The sequence below is a fragment of the Cotesia typhae genome, unplaced genomic scaffold (assembly GCF_013202065.1).
Source record: "Cotesia typhae breed Kobodo isofemale line unplaced genomic scaffold, CoteBio_Ctyphae scaffold_13, whole genome shotgun sequence".
NCBI classification, from domain to species: Eukaryota; Metazoa; Arthropoda; class Insecta; order Hymenoptera; family Braconidae; genus Cotesia; species Cotesia typhae.
This window is the reverse complement of record NW_027423774.1, coordinates 9,045,829-9,062,670: the sequence shown is the minus strand read 5'-3', so window position 1 is coordinate 9,062,670 and position 16,842 is coordinate 9,045,829. Positions and strand designations below refer to the sequence as shown.

The following is a 16,842-nucleotide window of genomic DNA, read 5'->3' as shown; positions in this document are numbered from 1 at the left end:
TTTAGATATGACCATGAAAATTTTTTGTCATCGTCAGGTCTGGAGAAATCCTAAGAAAACTACTGAAAAAAAATTTTTCGAAATTTTTTTTCGTCTTAAAAAGGTCTACGGGCTTCAAAAAAATTTTTCGATTGTTTCGTTTAAGAGCTCTTTTAGTAAATTTAATACCCTTTAATTTGACGTAATCAAAAAGCCTGTACGATAATTTGCCGCGGAGTTATCGTCAATCAAAGCAAAAAGTTTTTTTACTTTGGAAATCAATAACTCTGGAAATAATGACCGTATAGGAAATCGAAGGAGGGTTTTGAAAACTACACAATATTCTCTATAACAGAACATAAACCGCTTTTGAAGAAAAAATTTTTTTTGAATTGAAAACTCGGACTGAAAAAAGACAAAAATTCGCATAATTAAGGATATTTGGATAACTTGGTATAACTTTGGATAAAATGGATGAACGAAGGATATCGTTGGTAATTTTTAACTTCAAAGTGTCCCCTAAAATCCCTTAGAAATTCAAAGCGCTGCGATTTTTTGTTCATAGTGCCCAGAAGCTTCAAATTCTGTGTTTTCGCAAAAATCACCATTATGAGCCATTTTGTGATTTTTATTCATTTTTCCATTGAAAAAAATTTTTTTTTCAAAATTCTTTATTTTTCCATCAAAGAGATTGATTTTTCAAGAAATTTGAAAAAAAAAAAAAAATTTTCAATTTTTTCGAAAATTTTTTTCGAAATTTTTTTATCAAAAAATTTTTTTAATTTTTTTTTATCGTCTTCAGAATGCTTCACTATTATCAAAAAAATTAACTCAATTTTTTCTGTCCGCTACAACTGCCTTAGTTTTAAATCTCATTTTAAAAATTCAATAAAAACAAATTGATATACCCCCGCGGAGTTCGGCTTTTCCTCACACAAAACTTCAATTTTACGTTTTCTTTTTAGCCTAAATTCCTTACGTGAATTTTATGTAAGCTTTTCTTTGATAAGCACCTTTTGATATGCCTCGTCAACATTTAGCTGCCACAGATGTGGCTCGCATTGTTACCCTCCTTCAAGAGGGCTACAGTCAGGTGGAAGTAGCAGCTTCTATGGGAGTGAGCCAGTCCGTAATCAGTCGGGCCTATGCCCGATTTAACGCGACTCAAAGTTACGATCGTCGTCCGGGTCAAGGTAGACTACGAATCACTACCGAGCGTGATGATCGAGCTATCATTCGAGAAGCTCGTCGAAACCCTACTGCGCATGCCCACACGATCGCTCATCAATTTCGCAATCGTCGACAACGTCCTCCCCAACAACACATATCGGCATCGACGGTTCGAAATCGCTTTCGAGAGCAAGGACTACGCGCTAGACGCGCAAATCGCGTGCCTATGCTCACTCCACGACATCGCCGAGCCCGATTGGCCTATGCTCATGATCATCACCATTGGGGTCGTAGACAGTGGACCAGTGTATTATGGACTGACGAATCTCGATTTTGTCTTCATGGCAGCGATAGACGATCTCTCGTTTGGCGCCGTCGTGGAAAACGAGATCGGGATGGTTTTACGAGACCAGTTACAGCTTTCAATGGTGGATCAGTCATGGTGTGGGCAGGCATGTCCTTCAATACCAGAACCCCGTTGGTCATCGTTCGTGGGACGTTGACTGCCGATAGGTACGTCGACGAAATTCTGGAGCCACACGTCCTGCCTATGCGCACACGCATGATCATTTTGATGCAGGATAATGCTCGTCATCACACTGCAGTTCGTACGCGAACTTTTCTCCGCGCCAACCACGTAACAACGCTTAATCATCCAGCGATGAGTCCTGATTTGAACCCAATTGAGCATGTTTGGGACATGCTTGGGCGTCGATTGCGGCGAGACTATCAGCAACTGCACAATCTTCATCAGTTGACTCAAGCGTTGTTACGTTGTTGGCAAGGAATTTCGCAACGTGATATTCGATGATGCATCAACATGCAAGAGCGTTTACGAGCTGTGATTCGGAACAGAGGTGGCAATACACGGTACTGAGCAGTTACTGCCGTGCGTACAGAGGTCATTCGGCAGCTGCAAACAGACAAACACGCAGACAAAGACACACACACACACACACGCGCGCGCGCGTGTGTGTGAGAAGCGTAAATCCGACCGAGCAACCTCCACGTGGTATGCTTTGGGTAACGCTAATGCCGGCGGTAAAACAACAGTCGAAAAAAATTGAGAAAATTTCGAAAAAAATTTTCGAAAAAAATTGAAATTTTTTTGTTTTCAAATTTCTTGAAAAATCAATCTCTTTGATCGAAAAAATAAAGAATTTTGAAAAAAAAATTTTTTTTCAATGGAAAAATGAATAAAAATCACAAAATTGCTCATAATGGTGATTTTTGCGAAAACACAGAATTTGAAGCTTCTGGGCACTATGAACAAAAAATCGCAGCGCTTTGAATTTCTTAGGGATTTAGGGGACACTTTGAAGTTAAAAAATTACCAACGATATCCTCCGTTCATCCCTTTTATCCAAAGTTATACCAAGTTATCCAAATATCCTTAATTATGCAAATTTGTGTCTTTTTTCAGTCCGAGTTTTCAATTCAAAAAAATTTTTTCTTCAAAAGCGGTTTACGTTTTCTTATAGAGAATATTGTGTAGTTTTCAAAACCCTCCTTCGATTTCCTATACGGTCATTATTTCCAGAGTTATTGATTTCCAAAGTAAAAAAACTTTTTGCTTTGATTGACGATAACTCCGCGGCAAATTATCGTACAGGCTTTTTGATTACGTCAAATTAAAGGGTATTAAATTTACTAAAAGAGCTTTTAAACGAAACAATCGAAAAATTTTTTTGAAGCCCGTAGACCTTTTTTAAGACGAAAAAAATTTCGAAAAATTTTTTTCAGTAGTTTTCTTAGGATTTCTCCAGACCTGACGATGACAAAAAATTTTCATGGTCATATCTAAAAACTAGACACTTGGAGCTACAATTTGCTTTTTTTTTTTTCTGTGCGATCATTTTCCTCGGAGTTACAGCTCGCTGAAAATCACCAAAAAATTTGGAATTTTTTTTATATCCCTTAATTTTTGTGACTAGTGTATATATATATATACATATATATATATACTAGCAGACCCGACAGACGTTGTCCTGTACACACGTCGTTAATTCGAAAATTTCAAACATTCTTCAATAAGCTGTAACAATCTGGACGGTTTTGATGAAAATTATTATCGTTTTTTAGGCATACTTCACAACTCTTCAAACATCAATTTCTATTCGTAGTTAATATTTTAATTAGCCCACGGCTTGAACGAACACAATAATAACACAAAATTTCAAATATTTTTGTCAATTCGATCACAGCACCAACTGTAGGGACAAACTGAAATGAAAATAGAATAAAATTTAATATTTGAAGCTGCGATGGTAGCGCAGTCTACCGGATTCAATGTAAAACATTCCAAAATTAACAACTATTTATAAATGAAAAATTAGTTAAATATACATTTTCCAGTGGACTAAATTGTGAATCTAAACCATCCTCGAATCCCCTTGAACTCACACAAAAAATTTCATCAAAATCAGTCCAGCCGTCTAGAAAAAGTTCAGTGACATACACACGCACACAAGAAATATATATATATATATATATATATATATATATATATATATATATATATATATATATATATATATATATCTATATATACATATACACTACTGGAAAAAATTAAGGGATCAAAAAAAAATTCCAAATTTTTCGGTAGTTTTCAACAGGCCGTAACTTTGAGAGAAATGGTCGTACAGAAAATAAAAAAAAAGGAAATTGTAGCTCCAAGTGTCTAGTTTTTGGATTAGAACTTCAAAATTTTGTAGCCTCCGCGGTTTCTGAGTAATCATAGAAAAACCAGCAACAAAAAAATTTTCAAAATTTTTTTAGTTTTTTTTGGTCTACGGGCGTGGAAAAAATTTTTTTAGCTTAACTACCATAAGGATCGGATACTTTGTTCATTTAGCTTTAATTTCTTTTTTAAACACCTTGATACGTCCACTCCTCGCTGAGATATCGGTCTTCAAATGGAAAAGGATCTTTTTGTCTTTGATTATCGATATCTCAGCAACCAATGATCGCACAGAAAGTTAAAGGTGGATTTCAAGAACTTGAATGAATTCCCCTTAACGACTGTCCATTGTTTTTTCGAAAAAAAATTTTTTCTTTCCGTCACATGAATTTGAAAATGCAACAAAAAAAGAGCTTTTAGTGGTTTTTTGGAAAATCAAGCGCTGGATCGAAAATATTGAGGAAACCACTAATGTTAAGTGTGCCTTTTACAGTTCAATATGTCCACAAAAACCCTACAAAGAATCAAATTAATCCAGCCAGTCGTTTTTTTGTTTCACTTGATCGAATTTTTGAAGAAATTAAAGGATCACGTTTTTTGCTATGAAAAGCTCATAATTTTTAAAAATGAGAAAAAAAATTGTTTTTCGAGCTTTTTCCACATTTTCTTTCCAAAAAGTGCTTAAATTTTCAAAAAAAAAAAATTCAAAAAAAAAAATTTTCAAAAAAAAAAAATTTTTTCGAAAAAAATATTTAAAAAAAAAATTTTTTTTTTAACAAGTTAAGGAAACTCAAAAAACCATCGTCCAATGATTTTTATCACCTTTCCATCGCTGCATTCCTTGATTCTACTGATCTCCTTTTAATTAAATTAATAAAAAAGTTAATACCCCCAATCGAATTTCGATTTTTTCATACGCTTTTCGGAGTTTTTTTCTTTTCTTTTTGTGAATCCTTAGCAAATCGCTTCATTCAACAGTTTTTTCAAAACTAATCCCTCTGCGCTAAAAAAATTTTTTTAATTTTTTGGTCAAAATTGAAAATTTCTGACTTTTGATTCTTAATCATGGTTAGACTACATTTATCGGAGGTGGAAGTCGCTCGGTTAGTGACTCTTATCGACGAAGGTTACACTCAACATGCAGTTGCTATCCGGATGGGTGTAAGTCAATCTGTCGTATCTCGAGCTTATACCAGATACCAAGAGACGAATCAATATCATCGTCGCCCCGGACAAGGTCGCCATCGAGTCACTAATGCCCGCGATGATCGAACAATTGTTAGAGAAGTTCGACGACAACCTTTCGTCAATGCGAATATTGTCGCTCGAAACTTCCCCAATCGCAGACAACAGCAACAACAACAGCAACAGCGACGACGGCATCAAGTGCGAAACATTTGCTCTCGAACAATCATCAACCGTCTTCGTGAAACTGGGTTACACGCACGACATCCTAATCGTGTACCCCTGTTGACAGCAAGACATCGTCGAGCTCGTTTGGCGTATGCTTACGATCATCGAAATTGGAACTTGAGGGAATGGACAAATGTTTTATTCACTGATGAGTCTCGTTTTAATCTGTATGGCAACGATCGACGTCCTCTCGTTTGGCGCCGTCGTGAAGAACGTTTTCGCCAGAACTTTGTCCGTCCAGTCGTTGCCTACGGCGGTGGATCAGTAATGGTGTGGGGCGGCGTTTCACGAAATTGGAGAACACCTTTGGTAATTGTACGCGAAAATTTGACAGCTAGACGTTACATCGACCAAATTTTAAGGCCCATTGTTCTGCGCAGACGACAACATCTGAGGTCGTTCATATTGATGCAAGATAATGCACGTCCACACACAGCCAACATTACCCGGCGCTTCTTTGAGCGGCATGACATCACATTGTTGCGACACCCAGCAATGAGTCCAGATCTCAACCCCATAGAGCACGTTTGGGACATAATGGGCCGTCGGTTGCGCAGAGAGTATCCAAATTTGCAGAACTTAGCTGCTTTGGAGCGCGCGCTTCAGCACATTTGGAATACCATTCCGCAGCCTCAAATTACCGTCTGCATAAACATGGCTGAACGTTTGAGAGCCGTTATTGAAAACAGGGGTGGTAATACCCGGTATAGAACCAACAAAAACCTTCAGAGAATGAGTTTGGAGTCATTAAATACGGTGGAACTGACGAGCCACCGGGTCTCAATTCTCCTGAAATACCTTACACACACACACACACACACACACACATACAGAAGCGTAAATCCGACCGCGCGACCTCCACGTGGTACGCTTTGGATAACGCTAATGCCGGCGGTAATTGTTTTCTTAAACTTTTCAAGAGAAAAAATTTCAAAAAAATTTTTTTTTTTTTCAATTTAAGCACTTTCTGGAACAAAAATGTGGAAAAAGCTCGAAAAAACAATTTTTTTCTCATTTTTAAAAATTATGAGCTTTTCAGAGCAAAAAACGTGATCCTTTAATTTTTCAAAAATTCGATCAAGTGAAACAAAAAAACGGCTGGCTGGATTAATTTGATTCTTTGTAGGGTTTTTGTGGACATATTGAACTGTAAAAGACACACTGAACATTAGTGGTTTCCTCAATATTTTCGATCCAGCGCTTGATTTTCCAAAAACCACTAAAAGCCCTTTTTTGTTGCATTTTCAAATTCATGTGACGGAAAGAAAAAAATTTTTTCGAAAAACAATGGACAGTCTTTAAGGGGAATTCATTCAAGTTCTTGAAACCCACCTTTAACTTTCTGTGCGATCATTGGTTGCTGAGATATCGATAATCAAAAACAAAAAGATCCTTTTCCATTTGAAGACCGATATCTCAGCGAGGAGTGGACGTATCAGGGTGTTTAAAAAAAGAAATTAAAGCTAAATGAACAAAGTATCCGATCCTTACGGTGGTTAAGCTAAAAAAATTTTTTCCACGCCCGTAGACCAAAAAAAAAACTAAAAAAATTTTGAGAATTTTTTTGTTGCTGGTTTTTCTACGATTACTCAGAAACCGCGGAGGCTATAAAATTTTGAAGTTCTAATCCAAAAACTAGACACTTGGAGCTACAATTTCCTTTTTTTTTATTTCCTGTACGACCATTTCTCTCAAAGTTACGGCCTGTTGAAAACTACCGAAAAATTTGGAATTTTTTTTTTGATCCCTTAATTTTTTCCAGTAGTGTATATATATATATATATATATATATATATATATATATATATATATATATGGCTCATTGGCCATAATTCGTAGCTAAATTTGTCATTATAAACAAAGTTGGGAACTGCGGAAATACGGGATAAAGGGAGAGGGGGGACCTTACTCAATAGGAATTTTTTAGTAACCGAAAAAATAATTCGGACAGCCCGGACCGGGACTCAAACCCGGATCGTGTGGTTACACACTAAAGGCTCTACCAGTTAAGCTATCTGAGACAGTGTCCGTCTCTATTCAGTCTATTCCGTCTCTATTCAGTATCCGACTATTCAGTCACCTAATAAGACCTACCGAGTAATAAATACCGCCATCCATCTTACGGTACAGAGCCATATATATTTAAATACATACATATATAAACTTTCGAACCAACTGTGTTTTCTGACTCATCTCGGCAAGCTGAGTATGAATTCATAAAATTTTTTTGTAAATTCTGACTTGAGGACCGCTGCAATAATTAGATTTCTATGAATTCTACTAAAAAATTATGTACATTGTCGCATAAATAATGATGAACTTAAAATCGAAATTTCACGTTACAGACTACGAGTTGAACATATGGAACGGCAATTAGCAAATTTAACAGGACTTGTACAAAAAGCTCTCACCCAAAGTCCGCATTCTACTACGATTCAAGATTATTTACAAGTTTCTACCGACTGTGATTTATATTCAAGAAGCCCAGGTATTTAGTTTTTAATGCCTCATTTTGTTGGTTTAAGTGTAAATTTTCACAGACAAAGAACAAAAAATTGGAGGGTCCAAATACGCCATAATAGTTTAACGCTAAAAAGTTCCATGATTATACAGTAAAGTATTGTCAAGAATAAATTTTTGCATCGTAGCTCCTAAATTTTTGATGTTTTTAACATGCTAACCATTCAGTCCAGGAGTTTACTACACAAAATATATTCTAGTCAATAAGTGCTCATTGGACCATTTTTTTTTTATAGGAATTCTCATGTAAAATTATTACGTGCATTCGTACCAGAAATTATAAACAATTTACTTAAAAAAAGCCCTATTTGGCTTCACACGGCATGAAAATGTAGATTTAACCCGTTTGTGGACCCCAAGTGAACTTTGAGGCGAATTTAAATTTAGAAGGATATCTATAAATAAGACAGTGTGTCATCTGTTGTCGGTCGAAATCTATGCAATAAGTTGTGACACGTCACAAAGGGTTCCATACTATTAGTTTCATTTTAAGCGACTTACCCAAATTCGTAACTTTAAAATTCAGAATAAATGTAATTTTTTCAAACTTCATCAAATATTGATTTTTTCGGTATTTTTAAATCATTAGAAATCAAAAATAACTTTTAAGATATTTAGAGGGATTGTGATTTTAAAGTTTAGTGCAAATTATAAGTCAATATATTACATAGGAAACGAATTATACATGTTTTGATAAGTAGAGTCCACTGGACTCCGTGTGTTCTCAACATAGTTTTTTCGACGTGTGTCCTCAATGGGTCAAGGTAGATTCTATAGAAATCTATTTTGTATTAGTTCTCATGTCGGAATTTAATATTAAATTTTTCCATATCAACCACTATAAACGAGATATCTCTTAAAAAGAAAAAAGTTCTGCTTTCAAAAATTGCACAAGTTACTAACAATAAAATTAAAAAATTAGAAAAACGGTTGACCCTGAAGGCCATCCCTGCAACTTACCGCTACTTTCGTAATTGAGCGCTCGAAATTGCACTTATGTTTTTGAGCTCTTCGAGCTCAAAAATCTAATTTTCGTGTAGTTTTGAGCTCTCGGAGCTCAAAAAGTTTATAGGAGTTTAATAAATCACTATTTTTGGAATTTTCAAATCGCAATAACTTTTGAATGGATCAACTGATTTTCATGCGGTTGGCGGCATTCAACGCAGTTCTATCATTCTCATAAGTTATTTACAGGTTTCAATTGATCAAACCGAAAATTTCAGAGTAACCCCCAAAAAACACTTTTTGCGGTTTTCTTTCGTTCACGATAACTCACGAACGAATTAACCGATTTTGACTGGACTGGCGGCGATCGACACAGTTTTTTGATGTTAAGTGCTGATTAGTTTTTGGAATTGATCGGTAAAGCCGTTTGAAAGTTATTAAAAAAAAAACACTTTCAAAAAAATTTTTTTTTGTAGTTTTTTTACAATTTCTCAAAATCAACTGGTCCGCATCGGTTCAAATTTTTAGGAAATTTAAGTTTGATCAAGCAGTTTAAGCAAGCCCTTTCGAATGGCACCAACCGCGATGAAATCGGTCAAGCCGTTCAAAAGTTATAAAGGGTTACACACACACACACACACACATGTCCATACAGACATACAGACAGCATCGCGGGAGTAGTCAGAGAAGCTTCCTGAGACCTTAAAACGTCGAAATCTGATGAAAACTCGATTTTGGCAAAAGGGGGTGAAAACAATAACTTCCTAATTTTTGAAAATTTTCAATTTTTTTAGCGGCAAGTTAAAAAAGGGGGTTTCGATTTTTGCGAGTATTTCAAAAGCTAGTAACGATTTTTCGAATTGAAAATAACTGATTTAAAAAGAGGAGGATGTGACAGGGAAAATCGAACTTCCCATGGTCATTATCGACCACCTCATTGACGCCACGATAAATAAGGGTTTTCCCTTACCTTTCGATTTTGACAAGTAGTTTTGACTTGTCATCAGGTGTGCAAATCGATAGTCCCCACTACTGTCCCCGAAAACGAAGCGGGGTTGACAATAGGAAAGTTCGAGAACCTAGAGTTGAGGGTCATAAAAGAGCCGGCAAGAAAAACATCAAGGCTTTTAGAGCCAGTGATGAGAGAGTACTCCTTTTTGGCAAAACAGTGAGTCAGTGTAGTGCTGTGAAATAAATTCTGTCATTGAGATTCGGTATCTATCAAAAAGGAAGTCAATCAACGACTCGGAATTTGGGAACCCTTTACTTCGAGCCAGATAGTTCATTGGAGACGAGAGAGAGACCAACCAGCCGCTGATTTCGTCAGTCTCAAGCAGGACATGAGTCAACGTTTAGAGAATTTGAAAGTTAAGTCAGAGGTATTATTACAATTATTTCAGGCCAACCTTGAATTGATAAAATAAAGAGGCTGAATTAATCGTAATTAATTTTTGTCAATTAATGATCGCTATTGTCTCAGATGTCACTTTTATATTAGTAGATTCTTTTATAAGTAAATTATTCATCAATGTCATTTGTTACAAGTCTTTTAGTTATGATAAATTATTTAGCTAAAATTATCTTGGTAAAATTTGGAATAGTAGAAGCAATCGTGTAATTTAGATAAGTCATGGTCATTCTGGACTATATGTAGTTGAATACTTAATGAGGCTTGTTAAATTTATAGAATTTGAAATTTGGGATTTTGTAATATTTACTTTAAGCCGCTGGGCCGAATTAAGTAATTTAGATAACGAATTTAATGAATTTAATTGATTACTGAGTTTAGTAGAAGGAATGAAATTGATTAATGAATTTAGTTAAGAAATTTTGGTTGATAAAGTTTGTAGTGAATTAAATTAGTGAATTTGATATTTTGTATTGAAGAAATGTTAAGCGTAAAATTCCAGGAATTTAGCTGATTAGTAATTCGGAGAAATTTAGTAGTTAGAGAAAATTGTGTATTAAGTTAGCGTCCGGTGGACGATTGGTTATATGGAATTTAGGGAGTTATTTAGAAACGTTGTATAGACGCCCGAGTCAGGGGTACCACGGATTAAGTTAGGAAACTGCTGCGTAGACGCCCGAGTCAGGGGCGCCGTCGGGAATAGGTTTTAATTGTAGGAAAATGATGTTATTTGGTATTTCGTCAGGTTAACGAGGTGAATTATGTTGTTTGGTATTCCGTCAGGTTGACGAGGAAATTTATGGTATTCCGTCGGAGTGACGAAGATTAGAAAATTATAGAGATAGTTGATATTGAGTTGTAAGAATATTTAGCAAGGGCCTGCGTAGGTGAGGGGTTCTCACGATTAAGTTAGTCTATAAGTTGATTGTTTAGAAATTGTTAAAGTATATAATTAAATTGAATAAATAATTTTATTTGTTTTAAATAATTTTTCTCAGTATTATTTACAGCCCTCTCGAACTTCGCACGATTCTGTCTTTCCCCTTTCATGCTTCCCCGATTTCTGGTACATTGTGTCTAAAATCCCAGTGGCGCCCTTTTTAAGAAGGAAAGGGATGACGAACTGGACCTGGGCGAAACACCCTGGTTACAAGGAAATTTTATAACAAAAAGTCCTTACTTTCTCAGGTGCTTTCAGGTAAGACTGCTAAATACAAAATATTTACAAAACTGCCACTTAAATTCCTAGAATATTCCAGAGTAGGTTTCTCGAGTGTTTTCATGTAGAACTACGGAGTACAATACATAACGTGAATGCCGCCAAAATTCCTGAAATCTTTTGGATGGAGTAGGTTTCTCGGATATTTTGAGTAAAACAGCGGAGTACATGAAATGTCGTAAACACCGTTAAAATTCCTGGAATCTTTCGTTATTTTCACTATTCTACAATTTAACCTAATAGTAACCCAATTACTCCTGCCGGAAGATTCCAAGAATTTTAGCAGCACTTCTTATTTTTTCCATTTTCCCCAGAATAATCTGATAGTTCCAAGACTTTTCCTCCAAAAGATTCTACGGATCGTAGTAGCACTTTTTTTTTTTACTTTTTATGTTCCGGAGTATGACATAAAAGTATCCTAGTGCTCGGTCCGGAATAATACAGCTGCACACTGTTTTAATATTTCATGTCCTGAAGTATGATCTGAAAGCACCCTAGTTACTTTGCTCGAAAAAATCCAGTAATTTAAGCGGCACTTTTCTCATTTTCAATACTCTACAGTCTTATCTGAAAGCACCCTGGATGCTCCATCGGGAAGATTTTAGGAATTTTGTCGACACTTTTATTTTTCTCAATATTCCATAGTTTTCTTAATATTTTTCTCGGAAGATTCAAGGAATTACAGCGACCTTTTTTTCTTATCTAACATTCCTCGGTGACACTCGAAACTAGCGCAAAATTTTTCTTTGAAATTTTATAGGAATTTCAGTGGCACTTTTGAGAGTTTTGAAAATAAAACAAATAGACCCAAATTTGTAAGTTATCATTTAAAGTTGGTGCAAATATTATTTTAAAATTTTATGGCCCGATTGCATGCTCCTTAGGATTTTAAAATGTTCCGCTCACCTTATGCTCAAAGTTTCGGTCAGTCTCACGAGCGGAAGGTTCCAAATGCGGAATCTTGTCTAATATATATATATATATATATATATATATATATATATATATATATATATATATATATATATATATATATATATATATATACAGGGTGTCTCTGAAGTGGCGGGAGTAATTGTTGGGGTCGATAGAGAAAAAATACTGAATCGAAAGTTCCTGAGCCAAAAATTTTTTTGGGCCATAGAATTTGAGTTATGAATTAAAAACGATAGCCAATCAGAAGCGCGCTATTCGAGAAATGAAAATGAGCGGGGAAGTAGAGGAGACGCGAGAGTGAGATGCTGCAATAGCAGCTTACTCGCTCACACAAAGCCGAGCATGAGAGGGGATTGTGACGCTATGAGCCGAGTACGTAAGTGTGAATGAGTGGATGTATGAGGTCGCAAGCGGACGGCTTAATGTATGAGTGTGTGTCCGTGTATCGCAGCATTATTGGAGGCGTTGTAACGCTGAATTAAAGCTAACCGGGTACTCTAAGACAGAGGAAAAAATTTTAATTTTTATTTTTATTCGAAAAAATTTAATAAAAAAATAAAAAGGCCCAAGATTTAACCAGACCCACAGAAACGGAGAGTAAATTTTTAATTCTCATTTATTTTGCTGGGGATTATTTTCAAATACAAAAAAAAAAAAAAGGCTAAGATTCAACTGGAATCCAAAAAGAGATGGATGAAAAAATTTTATTTTTATTTTTAATCAGCAAAATTATTTTTCTTTAAAAAAGAGCCCAATCTCGACTGGAGCAAGAAAAATGATTGAAAAATTTTATTATTAATTTTCAATCAACAAAATTATTATAAAAAAATAAATGGGCCCAAGTCTCAACCGGACCCAAACAAACGGATAAAAATTTTTATTACTTACTTAATTTGCTGGAAATTATCTTTAAAAACGAAAAAATGCCCAAGACTCGATCGGATCCAAAAAAATAACAGTACAAAAATTTTTTCCTTATTTTCAATCAGCAAAATTGTTTCTTTTAAAAAAAGGCCCAATCTCGACTGGAGCAAAAAAAAATGATTAAAAAATTTTATTATTAATTTTCAATCAACAAAATTATTTAAAAAAAAATAGTCCGCAGACTCAACCGGACCCAAACAAACAGATAGATAGTTTTAATTACTTATTTATTTTGATGGGAATTATTTTAAAAAACGAAGAAAATCGCCCAAGACTCGACCGGACCCAAAAAAAAAAATAAATTGAAAAATTTTGTTTTCATTTTCAATCAGCCAAATTAATTTCTTTTCGAAACAAGGCCCAATCTCAAACAGACTAAGAGAAACTAATTAAAAAATTTTATTTTTATTATTAATCAAATATTATTTAAAAAAGAAAATAAGCCACAGACTTAACCGGACTTAAACAAACGGATAGAAAATTTTTATTACTTACTTAATTTGCTGGAAATTATCTTTAAAAACGAAAAAAATGCCCAAGACTCCATCAGACCGAAAGGGAGATGAATAAAAAAATTTTACTATTCATTTTTAATCATCATAATTAACTTTTTTATAATAAAAGGCTCAATTTCGACCGGACCCAGAAAAAATGATCCAAAAAAATTTATTTTTATTGTTGATCATCAAAACTAATTAAAAAAACAAATGAGGCCCTAGACTCAACTGGACCCAAACAAACGGATAAATAATTTTTATTACTTATTTATTTTGCAGGAAATTATTTTTGAAAACGATAAAAATGCCCTAGACTCGACCAGACCCGAAATAAAATAAATTGAAAATCTTTGTTTTTCTATTTTTAATCAGCAAAATTATTTTCCTTTGAAAAAGGGCCTGATCTCGACTGGAGCAAGAAAAAATAATTGAAAAGTTTTATAATGAATTTTTAATCAACAAAATTTTTAAAAAAGAAAATAGGCCCCAGACTTAACTGGACCCAAACAAACGGAAAGAAAACTTTTATTCCTGTTTTTTTTTTGGGAATTATTTTTCGAAACAAAAAAATTGCCCAAGACTCGACCGGACCCGAAAAAGATAAATCGAAAAATTTTATTTCTAAATATTAATTAACTAAATTATTAAGAAAAAAAAAAAAAAAAATAGACCCAAGACGCAGCAGGACCCAAATAAACGGATAGAAATTTTTTATTACTTGATCACCAAGATTAATTTTCCTTGAAAAGAAAGGCCCAATCTCAAACAGACTTCGAATAACTGATTGAAAAATTTTATTATCAATTATTAATTAACAACATTATTCTTAAAAAAAAATTAATAGGCCCCAGACTCAATCGGACCCAAACAAACGGATCGAAAACTTTTATTTCCCATTCATTTTGCTAGGAATTATTTTTAAAAACGAAAAAAATGCCCAAGACTCGACCAGAGCCAAGAATAGAAGAATGCAAAAAAATTTATTTTCTCTTTTCAATAACAAACAAAAATTTATTGAACAAAAATCAGCCTAATCTTGACAAGACGATAAAAAACTGATTGAAAAAATTTATTATCAATTATTAATTGACAAAATTATTTCAAAAAAGAAATAGGCCCCAGACTCAACCGGACCAAAACGAACAGATAGAAAATTTTTATTACTTATTTCTTATGCTCGGAATAATTTTTGAAAACAGAAGGAATTGCCCAAGACTCAACCGGACCCAACCAAACGGATGGAAAACTTTCATTTCTCATTTATTTTGCTGGGAATTATTCTGTAAAATAATTTTTCAATTAATCGTCAGGTAAAATGTCAAAAATAAATTAAAACAAACATTGAACTCAAGTCCCAATAATTTTGATATTTTAATTAAAATTATTTTTTAATTAATTGACAGGTAAAATGTCAAATAAGGAATTGAAAAAAAAATCGCTCTCGAGTCCTGATAATTTTGATATTTTTATTAAAATTATTTATCAGTTAATTAACAGGTAAAATGTCAACTAATAAATTAAAAAAAAATTGAACTCAAGTCCGAATAATTTTGATATTTTAATTGAAATTATTTATCAGTTAATTGACAGGTAAAATGTAAAAAAATATACTAAAAAAAAATCGCTCTCGAGTCCTGATAATTTTGATATTATTATTAAAATTATTAATCACTTAATCAACAAGCGAAATGTCAAATGATAAATTAAAAAAAAAAATTGAACTCAAGTCCGAATAATTTTGATATTTTTAATAGAATTATCTATCAGTGAATTAACAGGTAGAATGTCAAATTATAAATTAAGAAAAAAATTGAACTCAAGTCCGAATAATTTTGATATTTTTATTAGAATTATCTATCAGTGAATTAACAGGTAGAGTGTCAAATTATAAATTAAGAAAAAAAAAAAATTGAACTCAAGTCCGAATAATTTTGATATTTTTATTAGAATTATCTATCGGTGAATTAACAGGTAGAATGTCAAATTATAAATTAAGAAAAAATTGAACTCAAGTCCGAACAATTTTGATATTTTTATAAAAATTATTTTTAATTAATTGACAGGTAAATAAATAATAAATTAAAAAAAAATTGAACTCAGGTCCTGATAATTTTGATATTTTAATTAAAGTTGTTTATCAATCAATTGACTGTTAAAATCCTGAATAATAAATTAAAAATAAATCGCACTCATGTTCTCATAATTTTGATCTTATAATTGAAATAAATTTCTAATGAATTGACGGGTAAAATCCCAAGTATCAAATTAAGTAGTAATCGCACCCAAGCCCTGATAATTTTGATATTTTAATTTAAATTATTTATCACTTAATTGATAGGTAAAATGTCAAATGATAAATTAACAAAACATTGAATTCAAGTCCTTATAATTTTGATATTTCAATTTAAATATTCTTTTTATTCACTGACAGGTAAAATGTCGAAGAAAATATGAAAAAGAAATGGCATTCACGTTTTAGTAATTTTGATATTTTAGTTTCCCTTTTTCTTAGCAAAGAAATCATTTCAAAAAAATCTACAGGTGTTTCGGCAGTTCAAGGATAACTTTACTTTAATGTTATTAGTTTGCATTTACATCATTACACTTTACTCCTTTTATTAAGCAATTAAGATTCCAGTTGAATCTTAGCCTTTTTTTTTTATTTGAAAATAATCCCCAGCAAAATAAATGAGAATTAAAAATTTACTCTCCGTTTCTGTGGGTCTGGTTAAATCTTGGGCCTTTTTATTTTTTTTTATTAAATTTTTCGAATAAAAATAAAAATTAAAATTTTTCCTCTGTCTTAGAGTACCCGGTTAGCTTTAATTCAGCGTTACAACGCCTCCAATAATGCTGCGATACACGGACACACACTCATACATTAAGCCGTCCGCTTGCGACCTCATACATCCACTCATTCACACTTACGTACTCGGCTCATAGCGTCACAATCCCCTCTCATGCTCGGCTTTGTGTGAGCGAGTAAGCTGCTATTGCAGCATCTCACTCTCGCGTCTCCTCTACTTCCCCGCTCATTTTCATTTCTCGAATAGCGCGCTTCTGATTGGCTATCGTTTTTAATTCATAACTCAAATTCTATGGCCCAAAAAAATTTTTGGCTCAGGAACTTTCGATTCAGTATTTTTTT

The 16,842-nt window shown here is 33.6% G+C and overlaps 1 protein-coding gene across 6 annotated transcripts in view; it reads left to right on the top strand.

Moving 5' to 3' along the window:
* The window catches only part of LOC141534860 (coiled-coil domain-containing protein AGAP005037), a 651,729-nt gene that overhangs the window by 216,036 nt on the left and 418,851 nt on the right, over positions 1 to 16,842 (top strand). For all 6 annotated transcript variants that reach the window (XM_074254459.1, XM_074254463.1, XM_074254462.1 and 3 more), the window contains one exon: positions 7,591 to 7,733. In XM_074254459.1, the coding sequence (XP_074110560.1) occupies positions 7,591 to 7,733 (143 nt within the window). The remainder of the gene's footprint in view (positions 1 to 7,590; positions 7,734 to 16,842) is intronic.